Below are 26477 nucleotides of genomic sequence, written 5' to 3'. Positions count from 1 at the left end.
CGTCGGCCACACAGAGGAGGGACGAGTGGCTGTCCTTCGGGATTCCAGTCACCTCAAAGAGGGAGGAGGAAGGAAAGAGAGGGCCGTCCCTCAGCCGAGGCTTGGAGACCTGCAGGCCTCAGGCCATCGGTGACAGAGGCGTTTTGGCAGCTCCGGCAGGCACTTGGCGGGCGACCCCCGCGGCAGCCGCCCACAACTGGGAGACCCGGGGCCTGGCCTGTCTTGGCCGAGAAGAGGCTGTCCTCCGCTGGCGGGAGCCCCTCCAGGGCGCGGCGGCCTCAGGGCCTGGTGAGCGTGGTGTACACGGGCTGCTCCCAGTTACTGGTGGGGCTGTGGGTGGGCGGCAGGGACAGCCCGTTGAGCAGGGGCGAGGCGTAGGGCCGGCGCGGCGAGTGGAAGTAGGGGTACTGGTAGAGGCCGGACGGGTAGCCGGGGTAGGGGCTGTAGTAGCCGGAGGCCTGCAGGTCGGCGTAGTCACACTGCGAGCCGGCGAAGGAGCCGGCGGCCGTGGCGGGGGCGGCCGTGGTCGCGCTGGCCTGGGCGCCGTAGGAGCCGTAGTCGGCGCGGCCGGGCGAGCCGTGGGGCTGGTCGCCGTAGTGGCCGGGGCTCAGCTGCTCCGTCTTGATGTGCGGCCGCGGGGGGCCCACCTCGGAGGGGGAGGCCGAGGCCGGCGGGGCGCCCTTGTGGGCCCACGCGGGGGACGCGCCGGGGTGAGAGTAGGAGGCGCCCGTGTAGGATCCGGCGGTGGCCTGGCTGGGCTCCGCGGGCAGGGCCGAGTGGCCGTTCAGGGGCAGGTACTGGTCGAACTCGTGGACGTCGAAGGTGTCCATGTTGCCGATGACCTCGCTGCTGAGCTCGGAGATGTCCACGTTGCTGAAGTCGATGTTCTGGCGCCCGCTGTCCACCAGGCGGCGCCCTTCCAGCTTCAGCTCCGGCTTGGCCCCGCCGCCGGCGCCCGCCTGGTGCAGGTCGGCCTTGGGGGTGGTGGGCGGGGTGGGCGGCCCGTGGGTCTGCCCTGCGGAGAGAGCACACTGCAGGGATGAATGCTCCTTCTGTGGGCGCGGGAGGGGCCGCGGCCGGCCACGAGGGGAGGGACACCGCAAGCTAACTGCCGCAGGTACGAATGAACGGCTTTTTGTTTCTTTACATTTCCCAGAAATGCCAGCAAAGTCAGACCCAGACTTCATTCCTCGGCCGAGAAAATTCCGTGAAGCGCAGTTCTACGGGAAGACCTCGGCCCATCCCGGGAGACCATGGTGGGGGTAGAGGGCGGCAAGCGGCAGCCGCGGCGAAGCCACACACAACCTCCTCCCCGGCACTGCCGAGCAAACCCGGGCTCCAGCCAACGTGGCCAAGGCCGCTGGGCTCCAGGAGTCCACCCGCCCGTCTGACCCTGGGGCTGGGGCTGCCACCGTGCGGCTGCCCTCCTGTCAGCACAGCCGGTCTGGCTGGGCCCCGCTGAAAACACCCACCTCCTGGGGCACCAGACCAAGGGAAGCCAACAGAGACGGCTGGGCAGCCCCCTGGTGGGTCAGAACCAGCTGTGCTGGGGGGCAGGGAAGGAGGCTCCCTGTTGGGCATCTGCGCTGGGCTGGCAGTGAGCCCCGCCCCCACCGCCGTGGCTCAGCCTGGCGCCGGCCAGACACCCAGACACGCCCCTACCTGCCCCCCACCCAACTCTCAGATGCCACGGGGCCCTGGCGCCCACCTGTGTGGTCGCCGTGGTGGTGCGCGTCACCGAGGCTGGCATCGGCCTTGTACATGGCGCCGCCAGGGTGGTGGCCCAGCTCGGCGCCCGAGTCCGAGTCGCTCTGGCCGGTCTTCACGCTCTTCCTGCGGCGCGGCTGGTACTTATAGTCTGGGTGGTCCTTCTTGTGCTGCACACGGAGCCGCTCCGCCTCCTCCACGAAGGGGCGCTTCTCGCTCTCGCTCAGCAAGCTGCAGGGCAGGGCGGACACAGGCATGGCCAGGGGCCCACGCATCCTACCCTGGGGCTGGCGGCGACGGCCAGGCCCGAGGGCCGAGGGCCGAGGTGCAGGGAAAGGACGAGACACCCTGTCCCGGGAAGCCGCCACAGGCGCAGCCCTCGCGGAGAACAGAAGGCGGGAGCTGCGGTGCCTGCCTGGGGGGCTGTGTGCTGTTCCAGCCAAAGGAGCGGCCCCAAACCTCTGACTTCTCCTCTTACTGCCCCCCTTCCCAAGCCTGTCTGTACCCTCCCTTTGGGGCTTTCTGAGGGAGGCAGGCAGGACCCAGCCTAGAACTACACTGTGGACAAAAGCAAGGCCTCCCGGGAGCTGTGCTGGACCCGGCGGGCAGCGGGCTTGCAGCCGCTCGGGTCCCAGACTTAGAAACTCTGGCGACACCCAGGCGTTTGTCCTCCCTGCGCCTCGGAACACACGTTCCGCACAGCTCCCGTCCAGCTGCCGCGGCAGGGCTCAGGGGAGCAGGGCTGTGCCCCAGGTCGCGACAGAAGGCAGGAAGGGCAGGTTTGAAAGCTCCAAGCCTCCGTTCACCAGGCGAGGAGCAGGAAACAGGGAACTAGAGCCCCAAACCCACAGACTTCCATTTTAAACCCAGGTGGAGGACGCTTGGTGGGGGTGGCCTGCTCCCGGCAACGAGTCCTCCACTGCGTGTCCTACTTTCTGCCAACGGCGTGTGCACAAAGCCTGCCTCGGCCCCGCAGCTCCCTCCTCGTCTCCCCTCCATCCTCCCCTGCTGCGGGCACAGAGGTGGCCGGGAGGGGCCGAAGCTGTGGGGAAGGCAGCAGCTGGCCAGCTGGCACCCCGTCCACCTGCCGGCCCCACTCCCTCCCATGGGCGTCCTGGGAGCCCTTTCCAAGAAGGGCTCCTCCCGGGAGCTGCAGGACGCCGCCTCCCGCGCCTGGCCCGCTCACAGTGGCTGGGGGTCACCTCGCGGTGCCAGCCACGGCCCCCGGCAGGATGTCCCCAGAGCTGGCCAATGTGCCCGAGAGCGTACATACCACAGGGGCGCACATGCCACAGCTGTCCCGGCAGGCCCAGACCCACGCCTGCTGCAGGATCTCGCCCGCAGGGTGCTTTCCCACTCGGGTCGCGGAGCCGGAGGAGGCCGGCGTGGGGTTGCAGCCCCTGAGCCCCCGCGCTCCCCCAGGCCCCGCTCGCAGCCGGAGGCCAAGCGGCCAGGGTCCCCGCTCCCCGCCGCCACGCGTCCCGGGGACAGCGCACTCACCGCCACAGCTTGCCCAGCGTCTTGCTCAGCTCCGCGTTGTGCAGGTGCGGGTACTGGTCCGCCAGCTTGCGGCGCGCCGCCTGCGCCCACACCATGAAGGCGTTCATGGGCCGCTTCACGTGAGGCTTGGCCTTGAGCGCGCCGCCCCCGCCCCCGCGCACGGGCATGGGCACCAGGCTCCAGTCGTAGCCCTTGAGCACCTGAGACACGGCGTCGCGGATGCAGGCGGGGAAGCGCTCGTCCGCCGCCTCGGCCGCGTCCCCCCGACCACCGCCTGCCGTGCTCCCCGCGCGGCCCAGGCCCTCGGAGCCCGCGGGCGACGGCGGCGCGTCCGAGTCCGAGTCCTCCACGTGCGACATGGAGCTGGCGGTGCCGGACGGGCTGCAGGGCGGCTGCGCGCGGGCCTCGCTCATGTCCAGCATCGGGGCTGCGCGCGGAGGGGCGCGCACGGGGAAGTGCACCGGGGCCGGCGCCCGGGCTGCGCTGCGGCCGCTGCGGGACCCGAGGTCGCCGCGCGGTGGCCCGACCTTCGTCGCCACCGCCGCCTCCCCAGCTCGGGCGCCCCCGCCGCCGCCGCCGCCGCAGCTCCGTCCGGGCTCCGAGACCCGCAACAAGTTTCTTTAAGCGGAGCCCGAGGCCCCTCCCCCCACCCGTCTCCCCATTGGCCGGGGCGCTCCCCACTCCCACGGGGGCGGAGCTCGGCCGCCCCCGCCCCCCCACCCATAAAGGAAGCTCCGCGGTTCCCGCTGCGCCCCCGCCCGCCCCGCCCGGCGCCGCACCACGTGGGCCCGGCGCGCCCAGCATCCCAGGACCCGCGCCCTCCCGCCTCCCCGCGCCGCGAGCCCCCCTTCCCGGGGGACCGGGAAGGAAAAAGGGGGCCCGGAGGGGGGCGGGGGCTCTGCGGCCCCGTGGCCGCTCCTGGGTGTCCCGCCCCCAGGCCCACGCTCAGCGAGGCAGCGGGTCCTCGGGGCCACCCCCAACACACTCTGCCCGTCTCCAGCCCCGACGTCTCGCGCGCAGCCCAGAGGCGCCGGGTCAGCCGTCGCCTGCCCGCGGCCCGGGGCAGGGTCCGCTCAGCCGCGCAGCGCCGACGCCCGGGCTCCCCGTCCGCGCGGGCGCGACGTGCGGGAGCCGCCAGCCGTTCCGAGCCTGCGGGCAGCGCACGTCCAGGTAACGCGCGCCCGGAGCCGGGAGATCCCAGGTCGCCCTCCCCGTCCGGGCGCGAGCGCTGGCGGGGGCGCGGTCCCGGGCCGGGCGGCGGGAGGGGCGGGAGCGCTGGGCGGGGCCTGGGCTGACCCCGGCTGCCGAGTCCCCGAGGCCACCAGGCGGATGGCGTGGCCGGACGCGGGGGCCTAGGGCCTTCCGGGTGTGACCCCGGGGTTGGAGGCGCACAGGCCCTCTGGCGCGGCGGCTCTGGGTGGTCCGACGGAGGCGGAGGCAGCGCCCTGGCCTCTGCGCCTGGGGCGCCTGGAGAGGAGGAGCGGGGGCGGCGGGGTCGGAGAGGGGACATTTCCCTCGAGGCGAGCGCCGAGCCACTGCTGCGAGTCCCCGCCCGCGGCCGCCCCCGCGAGTTGGCCCCAGGCCCGCAGTCCTCGAGCGCGGCCCGGATTCTGCCGACCAACGCGCGAGAGGCGACAGCCACGCCGGCCCCTTAGGCGGCCGACGCGGGACTCGTGCGTCCCCGAGGTGTATCCCGCGAGACCCGGCGACCCTAAGCAAGGGTGCCAGGTCCCCCAACCGCGCACGGCTCCCGCGTCACCTACGCCTGGGCCAGTGGCCGCCAGTGGCCACCGCAGTCCCGGAGTGGCGCCGCCTCCGACCGGGCCGGCAGAAGGGCCTGGTGTTCCCAAACGGCAAGTCGGCGGCTCGCGCTGCAACTTGCCAACCTCGGGCTCGCTCTGGCGGGCGGGGAGATGTGGCCCCGGGGCTGCCCGGACCCGCAGCCTCACATTTGGAACGGGTGGCACCATGTCCAGGAGCTGGGGCTTCAAGGCAGGCCTTTCCCGGGAAGCGTGGGTCTGGGGACGGAAGAGCTAGGGCTAGACTCCTGCCACCTGCCCGCGGTGGAGGGGAAGGTGCCCTTGTCTGGGCACACAGGGCTGACGGGGGGTGGGGCGTGGGGAGCCTTGGGGAGGGCCACCAAGGTGAGCTGTGCGCCGGGAGGCTCCCCGTGAACTGGGTACCAGAGTGGCTGTGCTGCCCTCTCCTCCGCCATCTGCCACCTCTGGCTCTGTCACCTGCCAAGGAAGACCCCTCCCCACCAGTCTGCTGCTGCTCCATGAGGAAGCCCCCCCTCACCCAGGTCCCTGCCTTGGTCCTCAGTGGTCTGCGCAGCAGAACCCATGGGGGCCTGAGTCGGGGTGCCACCAGGGGAGCCAGGGACCTTCTCGCCAGACCTTGGACCCGGCAGTTGAAAGCAGGGGTTTAAGTGGAGGGGACAGGGGTGGGGGACCTGGCCCAAAGGTACTGCCTCTCACACCCGCCCTGGTCCCTGGGGAGTAGACTTGCACCCCTCCCTCGGCCTGGGGTGCCACTGGGGCAACAGGTCTCCAGGGCTCCGCGTTGCCGGGGCAGACAACGCAGTGGTTTTGTGGGTGTGCGGGATGGCTCCCTGCCCACCGAGGAGGGCACCACACCCATGTCCCCACCCCTGGGACCCTTGGGGGAGAGGACACAGAGCCCAGGAGTCCAGCGCCTGGCCCGGGTCACACAGTGGTCAGTCAGGGCCGTCCAAGGTCCTACCTGGGCTGCGGTGACCACCCAGGGGCTGGCAGGAGGTGCCGGTGGGTGGCCCTGTCACACCTGTGCAGGCCACTGGGGGTGAGTGGGCAGGGGCACGGTCCCCGCCAGGGGTGGGCCCGGCTGGCCCAGAGGGTGTCTTTGCACGTCCCCAGAACACGGTGTGAGAGAGGGCCTGGCCCCTCCTGACCCAGCTCAGGGTCCAGGCCCTCGAGCCCCGTGTGGGGTGCAGGGACATCAGACTGGTCTCTGGTCCATCTTGCAGTCCGCAGGGCAATGCCAGAGCAGTGTGGGCTTCCCCCTCTGTTAGTGCTGACTCAGTTCTGCCCTCGGCCACTAGCTCCTAAGTGGACCCAGGGACCTGGCTTTCAGAGACGGAGATGCCTACGGTCGGTCCATGTGTTCCCAAGTATTGATTAAGCACCTGCTGTGTGCCGGGGGCTTTCCGTAGTGGCACTCCATACTCGTCCCAAAGATGCTGGCCTTGGGGCCTTGGGGCAGGGGAGGTAGCCAACAAACAAGTAGTGTCACCAGGGCAGAGGTCCTTGTCACTGGGCGGGATGGGGGGTCTGTAAGAAGGGATGGTCTGGGGAGGGTCCTTTGAGCCTTTGACAATTAGGCTGAGACCCAAAGCTTCCAACCTCATGGAGACAAGAAAAAGCATTCCCGGGGTGGGCGGCATGTGCAAAGGCCCTGTGACAGCACCGAGCACAGGGAATTTGATGATAGAGGCCCTGGTGGTTGAGGAGTTGAGGGGCAGCTGTTGGAGCCACCACTATACCCACGTCTTGGGCCCCACGTCCTCACGAGTGGGCCCCATTTCCCCCTCCCCTCACTCCCTCTTCCCTTCCCGGACCTGCTGGGCTGGCACAGGCCCCCCCACAACCCTCACAGCAGCTTCAGGGAGAGGGTCTGAGCAGTGGAACTGGAACCAGGTGTGGGAAGTTGACAGGAAAGAGGTTTCTAGACCCCCACCCTGCAGAGGCGCCCAGGGCACCTGCGCAGAAGGGGTGTGGCTGGAGGGTGCTGCCCGCGCCCCGAGAGGCCAGTCTCGGCCCGTGGGGGCCTCCAGGCCACAGACCCCACACAGCCCACTCGTGGGTTTCTAGGGATGGCGCCCCCGGAAGGCTGTGTGTGGACAGCGGTGTGACGTGCCGTGTGTTTACTTGTGTGTGTGGTGGGTGTCTGTTGTGTGTTTGGGGGTGTGCACAGCATGTGTGTTGTGCTGCATGGCCGAGTGCCCTCGTGGAGCGGCATGGCTGTCCCTCCCTGCTGGTCCCCTGTGGTCCCGCCCACCAGCCGCCTGGCCCAGCGAGGCCGCGTCGTGTTTTGTGCGGACTCCAAGGGAAAAGCGCTGGGGGCCGGTGGAGTGGCCCGTGTGTCCACAGCCCTGGCCTGGCCTCCTGGCCCTGTGCTCAGAGGCAGTTGGCGTCGCATCCCGGCGAGGCCTCGGACGTTAATTGGTGCTTTTAATTACCGGCTGGTGTTGCAGAGACGAAACAGCGATGGGTGCACAGCTCTGAGCAGCGGCTGGGTGGAGACAGCCGCCTGCCCCGCGGATCCCTGGAGAGGCCGGAGGGGCTCACCGGGCTCCACCCGGGGTCCCCCTTTCTGGAGCTGCCTCCTGGTACCAGGCTCGCGGGGCTCAGGAACAGCCTTCTGCTGAGCCTCCTAACGTGGCGTCCCTGGGGTGCTCATGGTGCCAGCTGGGGCCCGAGTCATGGTCTGGGTCAAGGCTGGCCCCTTGCTCGGGGTGACGTCTGCTCGGGACTGGCCCTGTCCATTCCCTGCCCTTTCTGCAGCCCTTGGACACGACGGAAACCACCCTGTGCTCCTCGTTCCTGGCCCTGCGGGAGCGGAGTGTTCCAGCGCCCGGGCGGGGCGAGCTGCCCGCGCCTGTCCCTCCACGTCCTCAGCCCTGCCCCCCTCCGTGCACCGAGAGCCCCTGATAAATGGACCCACACTCGTGGGTGGCCGTCCCGCTAGGAAAGGGTTCCGGGGGGGGCCCAGCGCTCATTTCTCCCCAGCGGCAGGTGCGCGCACGGATCACAGATGCGTTGGGAACTGCTGTGGTCCCCGCTGCTCTGCGTCCATCGCCCCGTGCCGCTAGCGGGTCCCCACACTCCCTGCTGTGCCCCATGCGCCCCTCCTCTCGGTCGGGGGTCGGGGTGGAGTGGACACCAACAGCGCCGTCAGCTCTTGGCGCTGCGTGCTCCATGGCAGGCAGAGGTGCTTCTGCAGCCAAGAAACACCTGCAGGCGGGGCCAGGGGCCTCCATGAGCAGCGAACCACGGAGGCACCTTCCACAAGGAAAGCCGAGTCTGTCGGTGATGTTTGAGGCTCGGGGTCGAGCCATCCCTGCTCCGGACGTTTCCGTCCCATAACGTAGATTCCCTTCCCCGACTGTGCCTTGCACCAGAAGGTTCTGTGATAGACACGTGGACCTCCAGCCCCATTCTGGGCCTCATCCCCTGGATCCGGGGCCCCAGCCCATCTCTGAGCCCCCAGTCCACCCTGGTCCCAGGCTCTTCTTCCGGGTATGAGCTCCTCGGAGAAGCCACCCCAGTGCCTGTGGAGAATTTCTCAGGCCCACCGGCGGGAGGGAAGCGGGACACTGGCGGGACTCTCACTTCAGAAAAGCAGCTTTCTGGGCCCAAACAGGCTGCCACGACCAGTGTCCGTCCTTCCAAGCCCGACTCTCGGATTTAATGAGGCTTCTTGCCCAAAATGCCCAAATTTGAAACCTGCCAGAGCAGACCTGTTTCAAGTATGACTAGGGAGGAAAATGTTGGCTCGAAATAAACACGTCACAAAGAAAAATCCCTTTCCAGTGAGGGGGCTCTGCCCGGCTCGGGTGCTGACCTCCTCTGCCATGATGGAACATTCCAGAGAATCATTAGGTCCACGGGCAAATTAAAACACACCCTCTGAAAAGATCTCTGCTGTCTCCCAAGTATTTATTTTTCTGAACATGCTGAAGGAAGGTTTGATTAAGATGCCCTCAGGCGTGTACGTTGGCAAAGTGGAGGAAAGCAGCTGGTTCTCAGCAATACAGATGGTGCTGCTTCGAGGGGCTGCAGTCAGGAGGCTCAAACCAGAGTCTGCAGCAAAGCTTTGCTCCCAGAGGCTTGTGGGGGGTGCAGGAGACACGGGATTCCTGGGTCTGCCTTTGCGCCGATTCCCGTGGGCTGTTTTTTCCGGGGTTTTTTTTTCGGCGGGCTTTGTGTGGTGTTTGTTGACTGACTGACTGATACTTCTCTGTGTGCACAGTGCAGCCCGTTGGCTTCCGGTTTGTGACCTCTGGGTGGGGCAATTTCCAAGACTTCTTCCAGTTCAGAATATGAATTCCAGGAGAAACACATTCTTTTTCTGCCACAGGACCCCACAGCCGGAGAACATGACTGCGTTAGGAGGTTTTCTTCCCACTCTGCCTACGAACCACGCTTGCCGGCTCGCGGGGCTACACGGGGCCACATCTTCTGGGGTACAGGGGCAGGAGCACTCCTGGCCCGGAGCCGAGGGTGCAGGAGGAGACCGGGCCAAGCAGAACAGCCGCCCGTGAGTCACCGTCCCAGGACGGCCGGCAAATGGCATGACACCTGCTCACCCGCCCCCACCGCACCTGCCAGCCTCACTCCGGGGGTGTTGGCCACTGGACAGCCACGGCGGCATCTGCCTGAACTGACCGCCCTTCCAGAAGGGTTAGCATCGACGGGTCCTGCCCCCCTCAAACAGATTTTAAGACATGAAAAATTGGGGTAAATGAAGGGTGCACGATTAGATTCGGGCCCAAGCTGGGTTCTTGTGGGTGCCAGAGACAGCTGCAACTGAACGTCAGGGACAATGGCCCTGATGCGGCGGGAGCTGCCAGGCCGGGGTGCCGGGGGGACAGCTGGACGAGGTGCTGACAGGGGCTCATTCCGCTGTGAAGCCGGCCCGCAGCTGCTGGGAGCGCAGCCAGCCCCCGGCTGTGTGTGCCTCGGTCCTGGGGGTGGTGCTGGCAGAGGCCGGGACAGCGGAGACAGGGTCCCACCCTGGGCGTCCACCACTTGAGCTGGCGCCTCCACTCAAGGAAGCACCTCCTGCTTTCTCCCGAAGCCCAGGGCAGCCCTGGGGCAGCCTCTCCTGTCAGCTGGACCTCTTCTCACATGGTCTCTGCTCTGCGGTGTGAGTTCAGGAGCCCCTCTGCCTCCCGTGGGCGGATCCTCGCCGCCTGTGGCCTGCGGGGCGCTGAGCTGCAGGGAGAAAGGACACATTCAGAGACCCCGCCTGGCAGGTGGCCCCCCTCCCCAGCACGGATCTTCCCGGCGCTGCAGCTTGGTCTGGGTTTGCAGAGGTTTCTATCTTTCTAAGTGGAGCACGGTCTTAGGGAGTGAGGCACACCCGTGTCTAAATGTTATTTTTAAGTTGCCAGATGCTCCTTCGTGCAGATGAAGCAGGTTTGGTGTAAATGGCACGACCCATTCAGGCAGGGGACAGCAGTGCCGGCCCGGTGGCTCTGCAGCCACACCAGTGCAGGGTTGTCTTTTGTTGTTTTGTTTTCGTTTTACTTTTTTTTTTTAATCGGGGTGAAATTCACAGAGCATAAAATTAAGCGTTTCAGGTGGTGTTTAGCACATCCACGCTGTGGCACAGCTCTCGCCAGACCTAGTCCCAGAGCGTTTTCATTGCCCCAGGAGGAAACACAACCACTAAACAGTCCTTCCCGCGCCCCCCAGCCCTGGCAGCCGCGAGTCTGCTTCCCTTCTCCGTGATGTGCCTGTTCTGGACATTTCACGTGAATGGAATCGCACATCACGTGGCTTCCGTGTTGGTCTTGTCTCGCTTAGCTTGGTATTTGTGAAGTTCGCCCATGCTGTAGAGTGTCAGAACTTTCTCTCTTAAGGCTGAGTGATACCCCAGAGCACTTTGGATCAGCTTCGGGCTGGGACGGGCAAGAACGGAGCCTGTCCTTGGCCAGGCCCTGCCCCACGTGACCCAGGCTCAAGCCCAGCCCTAGGTGGTGGACGGGCCCCACAGGAAACTCAGCGCAGGAGCTCCCTGCAGGCCCTGTGCACACCCAGAGCGAGCCCGGAGCACAGCCGGAGCCTGGAGCACTGGATGCGGAACAAGGGCCCTTTTCTGCGCTGCACAATGCCCCATTGTGCTCTTCCGGGGGGGACAACACAGCCCCAGCGAGGGGACGCTGGGAACAAAGGGGCCCTTTGTGAGACTGCCCCCACCTGAAATGCAGCACCCAGGGTCACACCTGATGCTAGAGCCGTCCCTCCTGGCCATCTGTCCCCTGGGCAGCTCTGGCATCCAGGCAGGGACCCAGAAGTCCTGCAGCTGGGGTGAGTGAGGGGCGGGGAGGTGCGGGTCTGGGGTCCCGTGGGAGGACTGGGTGCAGGGCGCAGGCTGGGCTAACTGTTCCTGCCATCCTGGGGCGCACACTGCCCTGCCCGGAACACGCGTGCTCCGCCCACCGCAACCCCTTTTACACAGCCCACCTCGCAGCTGGGCTCCCAAGGGAGGGGTTTTCGTGGAGAAGAAAAGGAAGCTTAAAGTCACACTGTGAGCTGTCCACGTACGCTGTCGCCCAACACGGGGCAGGCTGGCGGTTGGGGAGGGGTCCCCGCAGCTGCCGCGCTGGGCTGGTGTTGGGAGAGCCAAGGTCCAGCCAGTCCCTGTCCTCCTGAGGCTCACACTGCGGTGGTCAAGATATAATTAAACAAGCAATGAAGCTCGATCCTTTGACCATGCAAGTATTAATGATTTATGTCAAAACCCTGGGAATGAAATTGAGAGGCTGGGAAAAGCTGTAAAAACAAAAACAAACCCAGGGCAAACATTTGCATTACACACAAAAGAGCATTTCATATGTAAAAAGCTCTCACAAATAAATAAGGAAAAACCCACACCTCGAAGATTTCCTTCTGAAAGCCCTGCGTGTGTCCAAGGGCCGGGACCTCCACCCCTAGGGACCTGCGGCCCTGCCCCGCCGCCCTCGCCGCGGGCCTGAGCGCCCAGGTCAGAGTGCGGACTCCCCCGGGCGCGGCCTCCGTCAGTGGCACTAGGTCGGTGGCACTCGGGCCCCAGGGCGGCGGAAGCGGCCAGGCTGGGGCTCCCGGCGGGCGGAAGGTTCCGGGGGGTTGTAAGGCCCGGCCCAGGCCCACAGCCCCGCGCGCTGGGAACGGCGCCCGCCCGGGAACGCGGGGCAGGAGCGCGCCGGGGCCTCCACGGCGACGGCCGGAACCAGCAAGCGGGGTCTGTCACGCGCCCCTCCCGCACCCAGCCCCGGTCCCCCCGCCGCAGTGTCCGAGAGGCCGGCGGGGGCGGACTCCGCTGTGGGCGGGGCGTTCGGCCTGTGGGCGGGGCCTCCCGTGCGGAGGCGGGACGTCTGGGAGCGCGGCCCTCCCCGCGCATGCGCCGTGCCGGCCGAGCAATGGCTGCGCCTGAGGCGTCGTTGAGGAAGCGGAAAACCGGGGACGCCGACCCCGCGCCTGGGCCGCCGCCCGCTGCGGGCCGCGATTCCGCGGACAGCCCGGCCCGCCTCCGCTCGGGCACCTTCTGGCTGACCAGGATCGTGCTCCTGAAGGCCCTGGCTTTCGTTTACTGTGAGTGCCGGGCAGGCCCGGGCTCCCGCCGGCGTCAGCAGCGCCGCGCGCCCCGCACCCCACGCACGCCCCGCACCCCACGCACGCCCCCCGCTCCCCGCTCCGCCCCCGCGCACGCCCCGCACTCCGAGCCCCGCAACCCCCGCACCCGGCCCCTCCTCGCTGCCGCAGTCTGGGCGAGGCGAGGCGACGCGGGCAGGGGCGGGGAGGGGAGGGGAGGACGGGGTCGCGTAGCAGTGACTGCACCGGCCCCCTTTGCCGTCCGTGCCCGCCCGCCGGCTGTCGTCTCCTGGTGCCCCCCAAAGTTGGCACAGTGCAGTTGTGCGTGGCGGTGGCGGCCCCAGGGCCCCTGCCCCGAACCTCGGAGTCACCCGGCTCCGGCTCGGGATGAGGTCGGGGTTTGCGTGCGCCTGCTGCCCCGCGGCACGCGGCAGCCCCGCTGTGAAGGCGTGAGAAGTTCCCGCTCTTTCCCGGCCTCTGCAGCCCCTTCCCAAATCTGGGAGCCCCTCCCGCTCCGTGTCCCGGCGCGGAGTGGAAGGTGACTCTGGTGGTCCCGCGGCCGTTTCTTCTCTAACATTCTCGACCAAGCTGCTCCTTGGGGAGGGTTCCTGGAGGAGGCTGGGTGGGGAGGGGCGACGGGCCGAGGACTTCACTGGGGTCAGCCTGACGCCTCCCTCGGGGATTTGACCCACCGGCTGAGGACCCTCCAGGCCGCAGCTGTGCGGGGCCTGCCTGCTGACCAGCCTGCACAGCGGGCTTCTGGGAAGTCAGCTCAGGCTCAGAACCTCTGGACGTGTCCAACTTCCTCCCGCCCAGCCCCCTAAAACCCAGAACTTTGGTTTGGAGGGGACCGGTCCCGTGGTCATGGGGACGTTAGTGAACACGCAAATGTTTCATAGGCCCAACCTGTCAGTAGTAACAAAGACTGAACCCTGCGGTTCCCACGCAGGCTTGGAAGTGGGGGGAGAGCACAGGCAAGACGGTGCTGGCTGGGGTGGGAGGGCTGGGGCTGCAGAGGGGCTGGGCCGGGCGCTGCCCAGCGCGGTTGTCCGCTGTGGGCGTGGAGTGTCTGTCTCATTCTTCACCTGCTGTCCTTGCGCGGAAGGAAGGTCCCCATCGCAGAAGCTCTGTTCCCCGCGGCGTGGGCGGTTGGCTGGCATATTCCTGTGGAGGGGGAGGCTGGGCTTCACACTGTGTGTGACGACTCGGGCCACCTCCTAGTGCAGAGCAGAGACGCGGTCACTACCGTCGGGCTCTGTGGGGTTGCCCACGTGGGCTTCCGCTTAGGCACCTGCGTGCACTGGAGCACTTTCCCTGCCTGGAGCTGTTAAAAAACAATAGTTCTCCCCAGCGGTGCTTTCTCCTGCACAGCATTGAACAGTCATTTATAAAAGTTTGCGCTGTCACTTAGCAAAAGATAAAGTCAAGATAAAGTGAATCTGTGAGACTTTAATAGACCTTTAAAAGGAGAGCCTACACTGCAGTGGGAGCCCCAGCGGCTTTGCGTGCTCGCGCTAACCCTGCGCAGGGGCTTTGCAAGGAGCGGAGGCTGCCTTTGATCTCCGCAGGGACCCTCTGTTCCATTAAATGTTAAACCACTGGGTCAAGCGGGTATTTTAAGCCTGGTGCCCAGCATGGAGCAGTTTGCTTTGATGTGCATTTTCTTCTGTCTTGTGAGTGAGTATATTTGGGGTAGAATCAATGCTTTTCAGCTGTATCAAGGAACCAATTTCCCATCTTCCGGGGATGTGGTTTTCTGGCTGAGGCCTGGTGCAAGCTGACAGTCATCCTGCATTTACCTCTTTCTAGAAAGTTCTGGATTTACTGGGACCGTGAGCCACATCCTGTCCCACAGAATCCCAGGGTTTTTCCAGAATGCCATAGGGGCTCTCCAGATATTTCACTCGAGGTTGAGTTTTACAATGTTTCTGGCTACAGAAATACTTGTAATAGAAGACACAGCCAAACCCGTTCTGTAGAAACTCCCGTTGAAAGATGCTGAACTCAGGCAGGCTTAGCCTCAGGCAGCTTCTCTCCAAAGGCATGTAATAAAGACAGAGAGATCAGGAGAACTGGTTGCTTCAGAAACACAGAAAGGCCCGGTGAAGACTTGAAGCCAGACCCGAGAGGTTGGCTGCCAGCAACAAGCTTCTTCCTGTCTCAGCCGGGTTTTGTGTCCGTGGCGCGGGGCCCTTCCCCAGCAGCCGTAGGCGACTCTGCGGTATGTCGGGGTGTGTCGATGCCAGGGCTGCGCTCACTGCACGTGGTTCAGGCCGTGCACGAAATGGTTTCTGGGCCGTCTGCGGTGATCGTGGGGGCCGGAGCGTGTTCTATTATAGGGAAGCCGCGTCTCAGCAGGGCTGAGGAGCAGGCCGGAGTAAGGATGCGCCTGTCATCTTGACGTGCGGCCCCGTCCCTGAGATGCTAATTGTGCTGAACAGGCATTGCTGTGGCACCTTGCCCGGGCGCTTCTCAGTGCACCTTCACCCCCTGGCGACGTCCCCCTCCCGGTGGGCAGCGAGGAGGCGGGCTCAGCCGCCGGCCTGTGTGCGTCGAGTGCTGACGGTCCTGGGGTCCAGGCCCCTGGCTCCAGCCCACGTATCCCAAACACCAGCTTCACCTCTCAGGCCGTGAGGGGCCCCTGGGAGGACAGTGGCTGCCCTGCCAAGGTGGCAGTGGACACCTGACACCGCCCGTGCACCGCGGACGGGTTGCTGCTGCCAGGAGAGGCTGGATCTGGGTGAGTAAAAGCTCACGTGGTAGGACTTCCCGGCCTGGGCTGCGGTATCTGGGTGCTGGTCCCTCCTGTGGTCAGGCCCGTTCCTGTCCCTGTGTACAGAGACAGAGCCCAAGAGCGAGTGCCGCACTCAGGGTCCCTGGGGACGAAGGACAGAGCAGCCTGGCCAGGAAGCCCTGTGACACGGCCCCTCCCGATGGCCGTCATGCTAACAAGCGCGACCTGGTGTTCTCTCATGAAGAGTGGGGCTAGCAGGGCCCACCCCTGGAGCCTTCGAGGGACACGTAGGAGGGCGGTGCGTGTTGCTGTGAGCCCTGCATGGGGCTGGACACGCAAGTGCTCACCTCGTCTTAGAGACGGACCTCAAGTGCTGAGCCTCTTTCTGCTGGGCTCTGCGGGTAGAAGGCAGCGGAGGACGTGGTAGAGACTGTTGAGCCCTGCGGGGAGAGGCGTGTCCAGTAAAGAGCTGGTCTGGAGCCCTGCAACCGGCCCGGCCCCTGGGCCCTTTGAAAACCCCCCTTCCTGGGTGCGGAGGAAGGTCCGTGGTCTGCGGCCCAGAGCAGCCGGGGCAGAGCTCGTGGGATTCCGGGCGGCTCCTGCGCTTGTGAAAGCCGCCGTCGGTGAAGCCGCGTTTGGAGCCACGTGGGTGCTGCGAGTGACCCGCCAGAGCGAGACTCGATCAAATCCGTGCCTGCTTTTCCTGGGCTGGACTCAGACTGGTTTACCGTTGATGAGAATTACACATGATATGTCGGCGAGGTGTCTAAGCCACGTTGGAATCGAGAAATTATTTGGAAATAACGTCAGTACAGTTGGTTGGCATTGGATTGATCGTTGCCGGTTCACTGAAGAGAACTTTCCGGAAGCGTGTGATCGGTGGGAACTGCGAGGCTCAGAGCTGGTCCTCCACACCCAGCCGTGTGACCTTGGCCACGCCACTCATCTAGACGGTTCCGTCACGAGGCGGACAGCTGGCTCGGCCACCGCGGGGCTGGGGCGAGACTCCTGCGCGGTCAGGCATGCTAGCTACCCTGAGAACAGACCGGGACGCGCTGGGAGAGGCTTGCGGGCAGCCGCTGAGCGCACCTGAGCGTAGCGAGAGGACATTTCCTTTGAAGTTCAAACGTTCAGGAGACATTTTTCCAGCTGGGGAGGCGTTTGTGGAGACCGGCGGGCGCGCGTCTGCAGACTGGTGCTGCGCTGTCCGGCGCTCCACCTCCCCGTCATGTGACAAGGCGCCTGGGAGGCTCTTGTTCTCTCCTGGGGGCCTCAGGCGCTGTCCAGTCTCAAGACCGCGTCCTTATCCCTGGACGAGCTGGCCTCACTGCGTCCCTCAGTCCAAGTCCCGCGTCTGCGCCAAGCGGAGCGGCCCGGCTGGGGACCCTTGCGCGTCCAGCTTGAGCTGGAACGGGAAACATGCCCCTCATGAAGCGTAAATAGAGAAGAAAGTGGCTCCTCCCGGCCCACTGCTTGGCGTGGTCCTCGGGTGACGTGGGCTCCCCAGGGCGGCAGGAGGCATCCGAGCTTGTCCTCCGCTTCCACGTGTTCCCCTCGAGCCCCGGGGCACGTTTCTTCCCAAAACGCGACTTCTGAAGGGCCTCAGAGCCAGCGGTGGGTGGTTTTGCTGGCGACGCCGTCGCTCGGGTTCAGACGCGTGTGTGGCGCGCGTCTCGCAGGGCCCGTCGTCCTGTCATGCTACACGTCGCCGGGGCTTCACCGCTTCTCCCCACAGTCGCCGTCGGGGTACACTGAGGCGCATCTGAATGGCGCTTTGGGAAGCTCGTCTCGCGCTTCTTCGAGATAAATCCAGCCTCAGCTGAGCCCCCGTGGCTCCGCCTTCTCGACGGCACCAGGACGGGACTGACTCGGCCAGCAGACCCGTGGCACCGTGTTTGCCAGCCTCCCGGCTGCTCCTTGGAAAATTCGAGGACACAGGGCCAAGAGGAATGGTTGAAGTCCCGCTCTTATTCTGTTCTGTTCTGAGCGCTCGGTGGTTCTGAGAGTGCGCGGCGCGCCCCTCTCTCCAGGCCGCTTGAACGCTAGCGACAGGACACGCGCCGCTTGGCTCTGCAGGCCCCTGTGTGGAAGGCCTGGGCGTGTCCACAGAGCAAACCGCTCGCCGAGCTCTGGGCTCTGCAGCACCGGCCTTCAGAGGGAGCGCCCTCGAGGCCATCGTGCCAAGGCCTGGAACTTAACCACAGAAATAAAAAGCACCCAGCGGAGAATGACATTTCTGGGATGATTCTGTTTTAGTTTTATGGCAGTTTATCTGAAGTGGAAAGAAAAAGAGCAAACTAGTTTTTTTGTGTGTGATCTTAAGTAAATATTTGCAGGTCATCGTCGCTGAAACAGCTTAGGTGACACGGTGTCTCCTGGCCGCTGCTCCTAGGTCAGGCTCAGGCCGGTGACAGCTGCAGGGTCTCCGGGGCTCGGCCGGCCACCCTCCTTCGCGGGGCGGTGACTGCGCCTGTCTGAGGGGCTTGGTCGGCTGGTTTGGCTTTGGGAGCCTGTGGCGTCCGGAAACGTTCGCTCTGCTTTCTGCTTAGCCGTTTTTGTGACGCGGGAGGAAGCTGGAGTAGCTTTGTTCCCTGCAACCTAAGTCTAGTCTCTCTCCATTCTCTCCTGGTAAGTAGGAAGTTTCCTATGTGTCTTGTCTTAGAATTATTGCTTAAAACTTAAACTTAAGATTTGATCTTGTTTTTCTTCTGTGGCATTGCAGTCTGAACCGTGGTCTAGCTGTTGAGCTGTTGCTAATTAGGTCCTGGTGTGGAAGGAGCCCCAGCCCGCGCGGGTTAGGGTCGGCCGGCCGCCATCTGTGCTTCCCCCACTCCACATGCACACGCACTCACATGCACACACTCGTACACACGCACACACATGCATGTACATTTACACACACGTGCATACGTATACACATGCACATGTGTGCACATACCCACACATGACCTGGGCTCTGCTGGAAGCAGCTGGCACTGTCCGTCCACATGCGGCTGCCAGGGCGGGCCTCGCGGTGGGGCGTCCTTGCGTTGCTGAGAAGGGCCACGGCAGAGGCAGGAGGGCTGTGGCCGCCGCTGCGGCCCTGTGCTCTGCTGCGTCTCCGCCGTCTTCCCGTTTACGCGCTGCCACTCTCCATCCCAGCACCTCTAGGGGACCGGCCGGCTGGCAGTTTGTAGCCCTGGGGCCTGCAGTGCTCGCACTGTGGGAAGGGGCAGGTCCCAGCTCCCTGTGCGTCCCTGCCGGGCGCCACGTAGTGGGCGCCACGTAGTGGGCTCACAGGAGACGTTCTCTCTCCCTGCCCCCTCCTCTCTCCCTCCCCCTCCCTCTCTCCCACACACACACCATTACTAGTCAAACTGCTGACTCTCTGAGTTTCCCACCACTGCGCTCCCTACTCAGGACCCCGGCAACCACGCTGCACTCAGTCCTCTCGTGTCCTTCCTCCCCTCTGGCCTGGGACCGCCTGTCCCAGATTGCACGACCTTGGCAGTTGGAGCAGTCCTGCCGTGTGGTTTGTGGACCGCCCCCCAGACTGGGTCTTTCTGGTGTTTTCTTGGGATTAGACTGGGCAGGGGTTTGGGAAGACCCCAGAGCGGCGAGGGGCCCTTCTGGTCTCACGTGAGGGCACCCGGAACTGCATGGCTCTGGTCTCCTGGCTGAGCTGTGTCTGCCAGGCGCCTCCTGCCGAGTCCCCGCTTCCCACCTTCTGTCCTCTGGACGCTGGTCACTGTGTCCAGCCACCTCCAGGGGAGGGGACCCCGTGCCGCCTCCTGGGGGTCTGCAGGTACGATTTGGAATTGCTCTGTAAGGAAGACTGTCTCCTGCCCCATGGGTTTGTACACCAGTCACTGATTTGTGTCCCTACGGACGCGGGCACTTTGATTTTATACTCTGGGCGAGAGTCCAGGGGAATCTTCACCAGCCTGTGGCTCAGCTCGTCCCAGCTGTGGCCACTGGTGGTCTTCTCAGGGGGTTTCCTTGTCCCTTTGCTGCGCCTCTGTCCTTTCATGGACACCTCCCTGTCCTCTGGTGCCACAGGACGCTGCAGGCTCGTCTCGTGGTTCCTGCCGCAGCCCTGGAGTCAGCCGTCTCTCCAGGGGTGCTGGCGCCGTGTGTTGGGGCTGGTGTTGGAGACCCCAGTCTGGGTGCTGGGGGTGCCGTTCCTACGGGGTGGCGCCGCCTCTAGCCCTCTTGGTGGACAGCGCCAGGTGGCGTACGAACTGCCCTGTTAACGCACACGTGACTGTTTCTCTGTGTGTCCCCACACGTGTGCCGTGGTGAACGTGGTCCACACCGAAATCTCGCTCTAACCAGCACGCCGCATCCTCGCCTGCCCCGGCTTATCCGAGCACCCCCCGTCCTCGCCGTGCTTGGGAGACCCCAGTGCCCCTGCCAAGAAGCTCAGAATTGTTCACCCAGACCGCAGCTGGAGCCCGGTGTTCGTGTGCTGTTCCTCTGCCCTTGTCCTCGCACTTTCCATGGGAACTGTCCCCGGAGCTGCCCAGCCGGCTCCCCCAGCACTCGGCGTGGCTGTGAAACACGTCTGCGTCAGAGTCGTCCTCACGGTCCGCATTCCGTCCTCACCGCCTAGTTGGGTTTTTTTGATAGTTGATTCATGTTTAAATGATTAAAGTTCATTTTTGTGTGATGTGCAATGCTGAGGGTTTAGACACTGCACAGAGTCATCCGTGACCCCGGCACGGTGCGGAACAATTGGAGCCCTGAGTTTGCCGGTGTGTGGGCGACTTTCCCTCCACCAGCCCCGCACGCTCGCATCCGTCCTCCGCCCCTGTGGTTTTGCCCTTCCCAGCGCCTCACGTGAGTGGAATCATGCATGTGCTTTCTGGGTCTGGGCTCTTGCTTAGCAAAGTGCATGTAAGATCCATCCTCGTTGCTGACTGAGTCGCTAGCTCCTGCGTTTTTATCTCCGAATATTATTCCGTCGTGTTAACGTGAACGCGCCGCAGTTTGTTTATCTGTCTCCACCTTGAAGGGCACCTTGCTTGTTTCTCGGTTTTAGTGGTTACGAGCGAAGCCGCTGTAAACATTCCCACGCAGGTTTGCGTGTTCGTTCAGGTGAACGCTGAGCGCCCCATGGCTGGTCGTACGGTGGCGCCCTGCTACCCGCACGGGATGCCGCCACACAGACGGTGCAGTGGCTGCGTCGTTGTGCGTTCCCACCAGCAACAAGTGGCCGTTCCTGTTGCTCAGAATCCTCCGGAACATTTGGTATCGTTAATTTTTAAAAATCTGGCCATTGGGACAAGTGTGTGGTGACGTCACATTGTGGTTTAATCGGCATCTCCCAGCGATGGGGGCGTTGAGCGTCGTTTCACGTGCGTGTGTGTGCGTGTGCACGTGTGTGCATGTGTGTGCACGTATGTGTGTGTCTGCCGTCTGCACGTCGCTCACGTGAAACAACTTACGTGCCTGCTCAGAGCTTCGGCTTCTGTGTTCTTCCCGCCTTTAAAGCCGGGTTGCTCGCTTTCCTGTTGAGGTTGAGTCGCTTGCACGTTCTAGACGCAAGTCCTTTCTCAGAGGTGCGACTCGTGGGTGCCTCTCCCCGTCTGCGGCTGCTCTCGTCGTTCTCTTAAAAGCATCTTCTGCAGACCAGAAGTTTTCCGTTCTGACAAAGTCCAGTTTGCTAGTTTCTTATGTCACGGGCCATACTTTTGGTGTTGTCTAAAGACTCGTTGCCAAACCCAAGCCACGCAGATGCTCTTCCACAAGTTTATACGTTTCTGTATCGCACGCAGGTCTGTGGCGCTTTCTGAGTGAATTTCCATGTAGGGTGCTCGCAGAGGTTTGTCTGTGCGAGTGGACGTCCGTTTGTCCCGTTTACTGCACCCGCGTGGGGCTGTGTCTGGGCTCTCCGTTCTGCTCCATCGGCTTACGTGGCCGTCCTTTTCCAGTGCCACACTGTCCCGGTCTGCTCACAGCAAGTCTTTTTGTTTGTTTGTTTTGAGACAGGGTTTGGCTCTGTCACCCAGGCTGGAGTGCCATGGCGTCATCACAGCTCACAGCAGCCTCAAACTCCTGGGCTCAAGGGATTCTCCTGCCTCAGCCTCCTGAGTAGCTGGGACTACAGGCACCACCACGCCTGGCTAATTTTTGTATTTTTTGTAGAGACGGGGTCTCACTATATTGCCCAGGCTGGTCTCAAGTGATCTTCCGGCCTTGGCCGCCCAAAGTGCTGGGACGACAGGCAAGACCCACAGCACCCAGCCTTTATAGCAAGCCTTGAATTTGGGTAACGTGAGCCTTCCAACTTTGTTCTTCTTTCAGAATTACTTTAGCCATCCCAGTTCCGTTGTCTTTCACATACATTTTAGAATCAGAAAATCCTGCTGGATATTTTGGTTCAGATTGTGTTGAACTTGTGGATCAAAGTAGGGAGAATTGATTCCTTAATGATTTTGACTCTTCCAGTCCGTGAACGTGGTCTCTGCACGTAGTTAGATCCGTGGTCTTCTCTCCGGTGCTTCGCGGGTGTCCACGTGCGGGTTCTGTCCTGCTCCGTGAGCTCTGTCTTTCTGTGCTCGGGGTGGCTGTTGTCATCCCTCATCGTTGTGCGGCCTCCTCCGCCCTCCCTCCTTGCCGCCGAGTCCATTTGTGCAGCGGTGACGTCGCCCCCAGCTTGCTCTGGTTTTGCGTTTTCGGGGTCCGTCTTTGTTACTTTAACCTACTTTTTTGTCCTTCACGGCTACACACGGGAGTGTGGTTCCGCGTCTCCGTGTCCGCACTGACGCCCGGAGCACGCGGGAGCACTCGCGGGGTGGGGACCTGGGCAGTGACCGCAGAAGCTGTGGCTGGGTGGAGGGTGATCATGGCTCTCGTGTGAGCGACATGCCTCGAGCCCTGTGGCGTGTTTGGGGGCAGCGCTCTCAGCCGACCCGTGGTTCTCAGGACGTGTTTCGTGGCGGCAGATGCGGAGAGCGGTCTGGACGGCCAGCTCACCCCTCATGTGCGAGCAGGCACGTGTGCTATGTGAATGCCGTCTAATTTGTTTATACACACGTGTAGGTGGAGAAGACACACATGTGCGTATACACACACACATAGACAACGCGTCTTTCCCAGGTTGGGTTTTCCAGCATTTCCCCCGAGACTTCAAGAAGGTGCTGACTGGAGCCGGAGCTTGGACTCTGCCCCCTCTTCCCGCCAGCCACGCCCCGCGCGTCTCACCGGTGTCCACAGACGGCTTGTCCTGCTCACCGTCCGTTGTCCTCCTTCTCTTCCAGGCGTGGCCTTCTGGGTGGCTTTCCGGCAGAACAAGCAACTGATTGGCGACCGGGGCCTGCTGCCCTGCAAAGCGTACCTGGCCAGAGTCCAGCGCCACTTCCAGGGCAGGCGCGGCTGGGAGGCCCTGAGCTCTGCTCCGACCGTCCTCTGGCTGCTGGACTGGTCAAACATGAACTTCAACCTGGACCTCCTGGCACTGCTGGGGCTGGGCATCTCCTCGTTCGTCCTGATAACCGGCTGCGCCAACATGGTCCTCATGGCCGCTCTCTGGGTGCTCTACCTGTCCCTGGTCAACGTGGGGCAGGTCTGGTAAGTGGGCAGGAGCGAGGTGCCCGCAGCGCAGAGCTGCTGCCACCCGGCGTTCTGGGGACGCTCCCTGCGAATCGCACTCCCAGGTCTCCTGGCGGGTGCGGAGCCCGAACACGCTTTCGTCTTGCATTAATTCAGGGGAACGTCATCATTTCACAAGGCCATGGTAGAGGCTGCTGGTGGCCCATCAGCCAAACTGCAGGAGCCGTTATGTTGGGGAACAAGACCGTGGTTCGTCCCCACTGGAGACGCCCCGCGGCCAGCCTGGGGGAGGCAGAGGCAGGGGTGGGCTTTGGGAGCACTCTGGGGGGCTGGATTTTGAGGCTGGCCCTATTACTCCCCCCTTCCTCATTCAAGAGGAACCACCACCAGTCCCAGGCGCAGTGTTGGGGTCACAGGTCAGACCTACCCCTGGTAGGAGGAGTGGACCTTATGGCCGTGGAGACCAGAGGTAGACGTGGGGCGGCCGTCCGTGTGGAGTGTGGGAGGTGGAGACTTCCAGGCCTCTCTCAGTGACCCGTGTGGGCTGTTTGTCCTCCCGGGGAGGCGTGTCGTCCTGACTCTCTGCAGTGCCGGCCTAGGGCGAGCGGCTCCCTCGGCCGTGGATCGGGACGTGGCGCTTCCTGAGCGTGGACTTCGAACGCAGCGCCGGTGCTCGGGCACTTGGCACCGAGCTTCTCAGCGTGGCCCTTGCTGGCCCAGCCGACGGCTCCAGGCTGGGAGCCGCCGTCTGCGGGCCCACCTCGGTCGCGCGTCCCGCCCTCTGCAGCCGTCTGAGAGGCTTTGTCCCACCCGGGGCCCTGCTTGCTGGTGGGACGCTGGGTTTGCGCAGGCCCATGGGGGCTGGGCTTGGGGGGCCACGTGTGTGTGACCCTGGGTAGCAGGCGTGAAAGGGGCCGCGGGACTGTAGACTGGGCGCTGCGGGCCTGAGGCCGCCACTGTCCCGGGCCGTGCCTGTCTGCTCCCGCACAAGCAGGCGCGCCGTGCCTGGCGGAGCTCTGAGGTTCAGGGAAGGCGCTCAGGAGCGCTCCAGCTCCGTTCCGTCGTGGCGTGAGCTGTGCCACACAGGAGACTGAGCTGCGTGTCGTCGCAGGGAGCAGCGAGGGGCTGTTGCAGCCATTCACTCGACCACAGGCCTGTCTTCTATGAGCCGTTTGTAAAACGTGGGTCCCTGAGACCAAAAACACATCGTGGTTGAACACCATGGCGTTCAGTCCATACGGGACTGTGCTGGTTTCCTAGAGAGGGATGAACCGCGAGGGTGGAGATAGGAGCTGTTGCGCAGCCACTGTTGGTTGCTGCGTGGCGAGGAGGCCGTCGTGCACGCCCCAGCCGTCTGGTTGCCGTGGGGGCCCACGTGCGCTCACCGTGCTGGCCGAGCCGCTGCGGTGGGGGAAGCCTCCTCCGCACCCCTCCCCCGTGGTGCGCAGGGGCTGCCGTCGCCTCGGGCCCTGGCGTCCGCGCTCCCCCAGTCTCCTGGGGCAGTGAAAGGGGAAGTTTACAGCACGGGGGACTCTGGCTGCGTTCTCCTGCGACTCTCGGAGGCTGCTGGTTTTTTGAGACGTGGTGGTTTTAGTCCAAACCAGAGGAGGAGAGTTGGAGGTGCCCCAGCCCAGCGACACCGGTGGGAGTCACAGCAGGTGAGCGCGCCCAGCCGTGGTGCACGCGGGCGGCTCCCAGCCCGACGCGAGCCTCAGACCCCACATCGCTCCACTCAGCAACCGGGAGAAACTGCACGGACTCCGAGTCTGACTTTGCAAAGTAGTTCTGTCGTGTCCGGGACGTGCGGATCGGGAAAGATTAACCCCGTTTGAGGTTTTGAAGACCAGCTGAGCACTCAGGGCGAGAAGGTCGTCTTGTATTTCTTCATGGAAAAGATACTCTGTCCCCCCTTGGACGTGTTAAAAGACGTGACTCAAATTCATTCAAGCTCCCTAAAGCCAAATGAAATGGAAGGACGTTTTCTCAAAAACGATGCCCGAGTTGTTGAGGTGAAACGTGCAAGAAGAGGCTCTCGGTGGAGACAGGCGGCTGACCCGCCCTTGGTGCGGGAGGTCTGTGCTCGCGGCGCCGGGCCCTGCCTGGGGGTCCAGAGGTGTGTGGCCGTGGTGCCGGGACACACACGCCACGTGCCCGGGTGAGGTGCTTGACTGGACGCAGGCCGTGCACGCAGACGGTGCTCTCAGCTCAGCCTGGAGCCTGGTTTCCCTGGCGGACGGCAGTTTTCGGGGTGTTCAAGCTTGAGGAAAGGTCACCTTGACAACACCCCAGACGGCGACGACCTGCCAAGCAGAAAAGGCTTTCTCCCTCCTGCTACCCCAAATTCAAAGTTAAAGTCAGACACAGTCTCTCGCTTACATCCGTGTATTTTAAGTTGAGAGAAGAGAACCTGTGTTTGGGGCTGAGATGCTCAGACGGGGCGCCGATGCCGGAGCGCGTCCACGCGGGGGCAGCAGAGGGAGGGTCGCGCCCACCCGTCCAGCTCAGCACCTTCCACTCGGCGCCGCACAGGTTCTTGGAGGCCCATCAGTGCTGTGCCCGGGAACCGGCTGCCTCTTCGGAGGCCTGTCGGCCGCGTAGGTGGCCGCCTGTCGGCTTCTCCCGACTCAGACAGAGGCCGAGAGGAAGTCCCAGCGTCGGAGTCACTGTCGTCCACAGACGTTGGGAATCTCCCGCTTCTGCTGAGGGCTCCAAGGCACGGGGGCCTCAGCCTGGTGGTGGGTGTTGGGGACCCGGCTGCCGCCCCAGGCCCCGTCCCCGTGGTCGGGTGTGACTGGACGAGCCTTGGAGTGATGACGTTCAAGGACAGGAGCGGTGGCACGGGTCTCAGGGGCTGTCTCTGAGGGCGTGTGGCTAGGGGCAGTCAGGGCCATTCTGGGTCCCCTTTCTTAAATAGAGAAGGTCTTTGTGAGAGACAGAGAATTTTGTGCTTTTTCCGTATTGTCAAAACCCATATGACCTACCTGTCCCGGGACATCCAGTAATGCCACATGCTGGCCCCAGGCTGCTCTGTGGTCGGTCAGTGGTCTTGCCTGTCAGTGGTCCTGTCAGTGGTTGGTCAGTGGTCCTGTCCATGGTGGGTCAGTGGTCAGTCAGTGGTCGGTCAGTGGTGGTCAGTGGTCCTGTCAGTGATCAGTCAGTGGTCCTGTCCGTAGTCAGTCAGTGGCTGGTCAGTGGTCAGTCAACAGTGGCAGGTCAGTGGTCAGTCAGTGGTCCTGTCAGTGGTCGGTCAGTGGTCCTGTCCGTGGTCCTATCAGTGGTCAGTCAGTGGCAGGTCAGTGGTCTGGTCACTCTTGTGCCTGTCACCACAGGGCTCTTTCCAGGCCAGGTGGCTCGGCTGAGCCTGCTCTGGCTCCCGCACCCCCAGCCTGGTTCTCGTGAGGGGCTGGCAGCTGCGGGGTCCCAGGCAGCTCTTGTGGGTGTCAGGGAGGGAGACAGGAGCAAACTGGCCTGGTCCCCAGGGGTCAGAACCAGGACTCTGTCCAAACACGCCCCCTTAGACTGGCCAGAGGACCCTGTGGGATGAGACTGGAGTGTCATCGAGGACACCAGTGAATTCGTGACGTGCTGAGAACTTGGCTTTATCTGTCTCGCGGGGAACTCCCGTTTCCCAGATGTCGCATTGAGCGGAGGCTGATGACGCCACAACC

The 26477-nt window shown here is 63.9% G+C and overlaps 2 protein-coding genes across 2 annotated transcripts in view; one reads left to right on the top strand and one right to left on the bottom strand.

Moving 5' to 3' along the window:
- Positions 1-221: 221 nt before the first annotated feature.
- On the bottom strand, positions 222-3733 carry SOX8 (SRY (sex determining region Y)-box 8). Its single transcript, XM_012647610.1, has 3 exons — positions 3208-3733; positions 1709-1938; positions 222-1015 (listed from the first exon to the last, which is right to left on the bottom strand). Exons 1-3 carry the CDS (start codon positions 3627-3629, stop codon positions 279-281), a joined length of 1389 nt encoding a protein of 462 aa, XP_012503064.1. The 5' UTR covers positions 3630-3733; the 3' UTR covers positions 222-278.
- Positions 3734-12370: 8637 nt separating this feature from the next.
- Positions 12371-26477, top strand: part of LOC105812928 (lipase maturation factor 1-like) — a gene marked incomplete at its 3' end in the record, with an annotated part of 37910 nt that continues 23803 nt past the window's right edge. The window contains exons 1-2 of the mRNA XM_012647492.1: positions 12371-12542; positions 22518-22827. Coding sequence (XP_012502946.1) covers positions 12371-12542; positions 22518-22827 — 482 coding nt within the window. The remainder of the gene's footprint in view (positions 12543-22517; positions 22828-26477) is intronic.

Source organism: Propithecus coquereli, unplaced genomic scaffold (genome assembly GCF_000956105.1).
Source record: "Propithecus coquereli isolate 6110/MARCELLA unplaced genomic scaffold, Pcoq_1.0 Scaffold27, whole genome shotgun sequence".
Classification (NCBI taxonomy): Eukaryota; Metazoa; Chordata; class Mammalia; order Primates; family Indriidae; genus Propithecus; species Propithecus coquereli.
The sequence above is the reverse complement of the archived record's forward strand: the minus strand, read 5'-3'. Positions and strand labels throughout refer to the sequence as shown.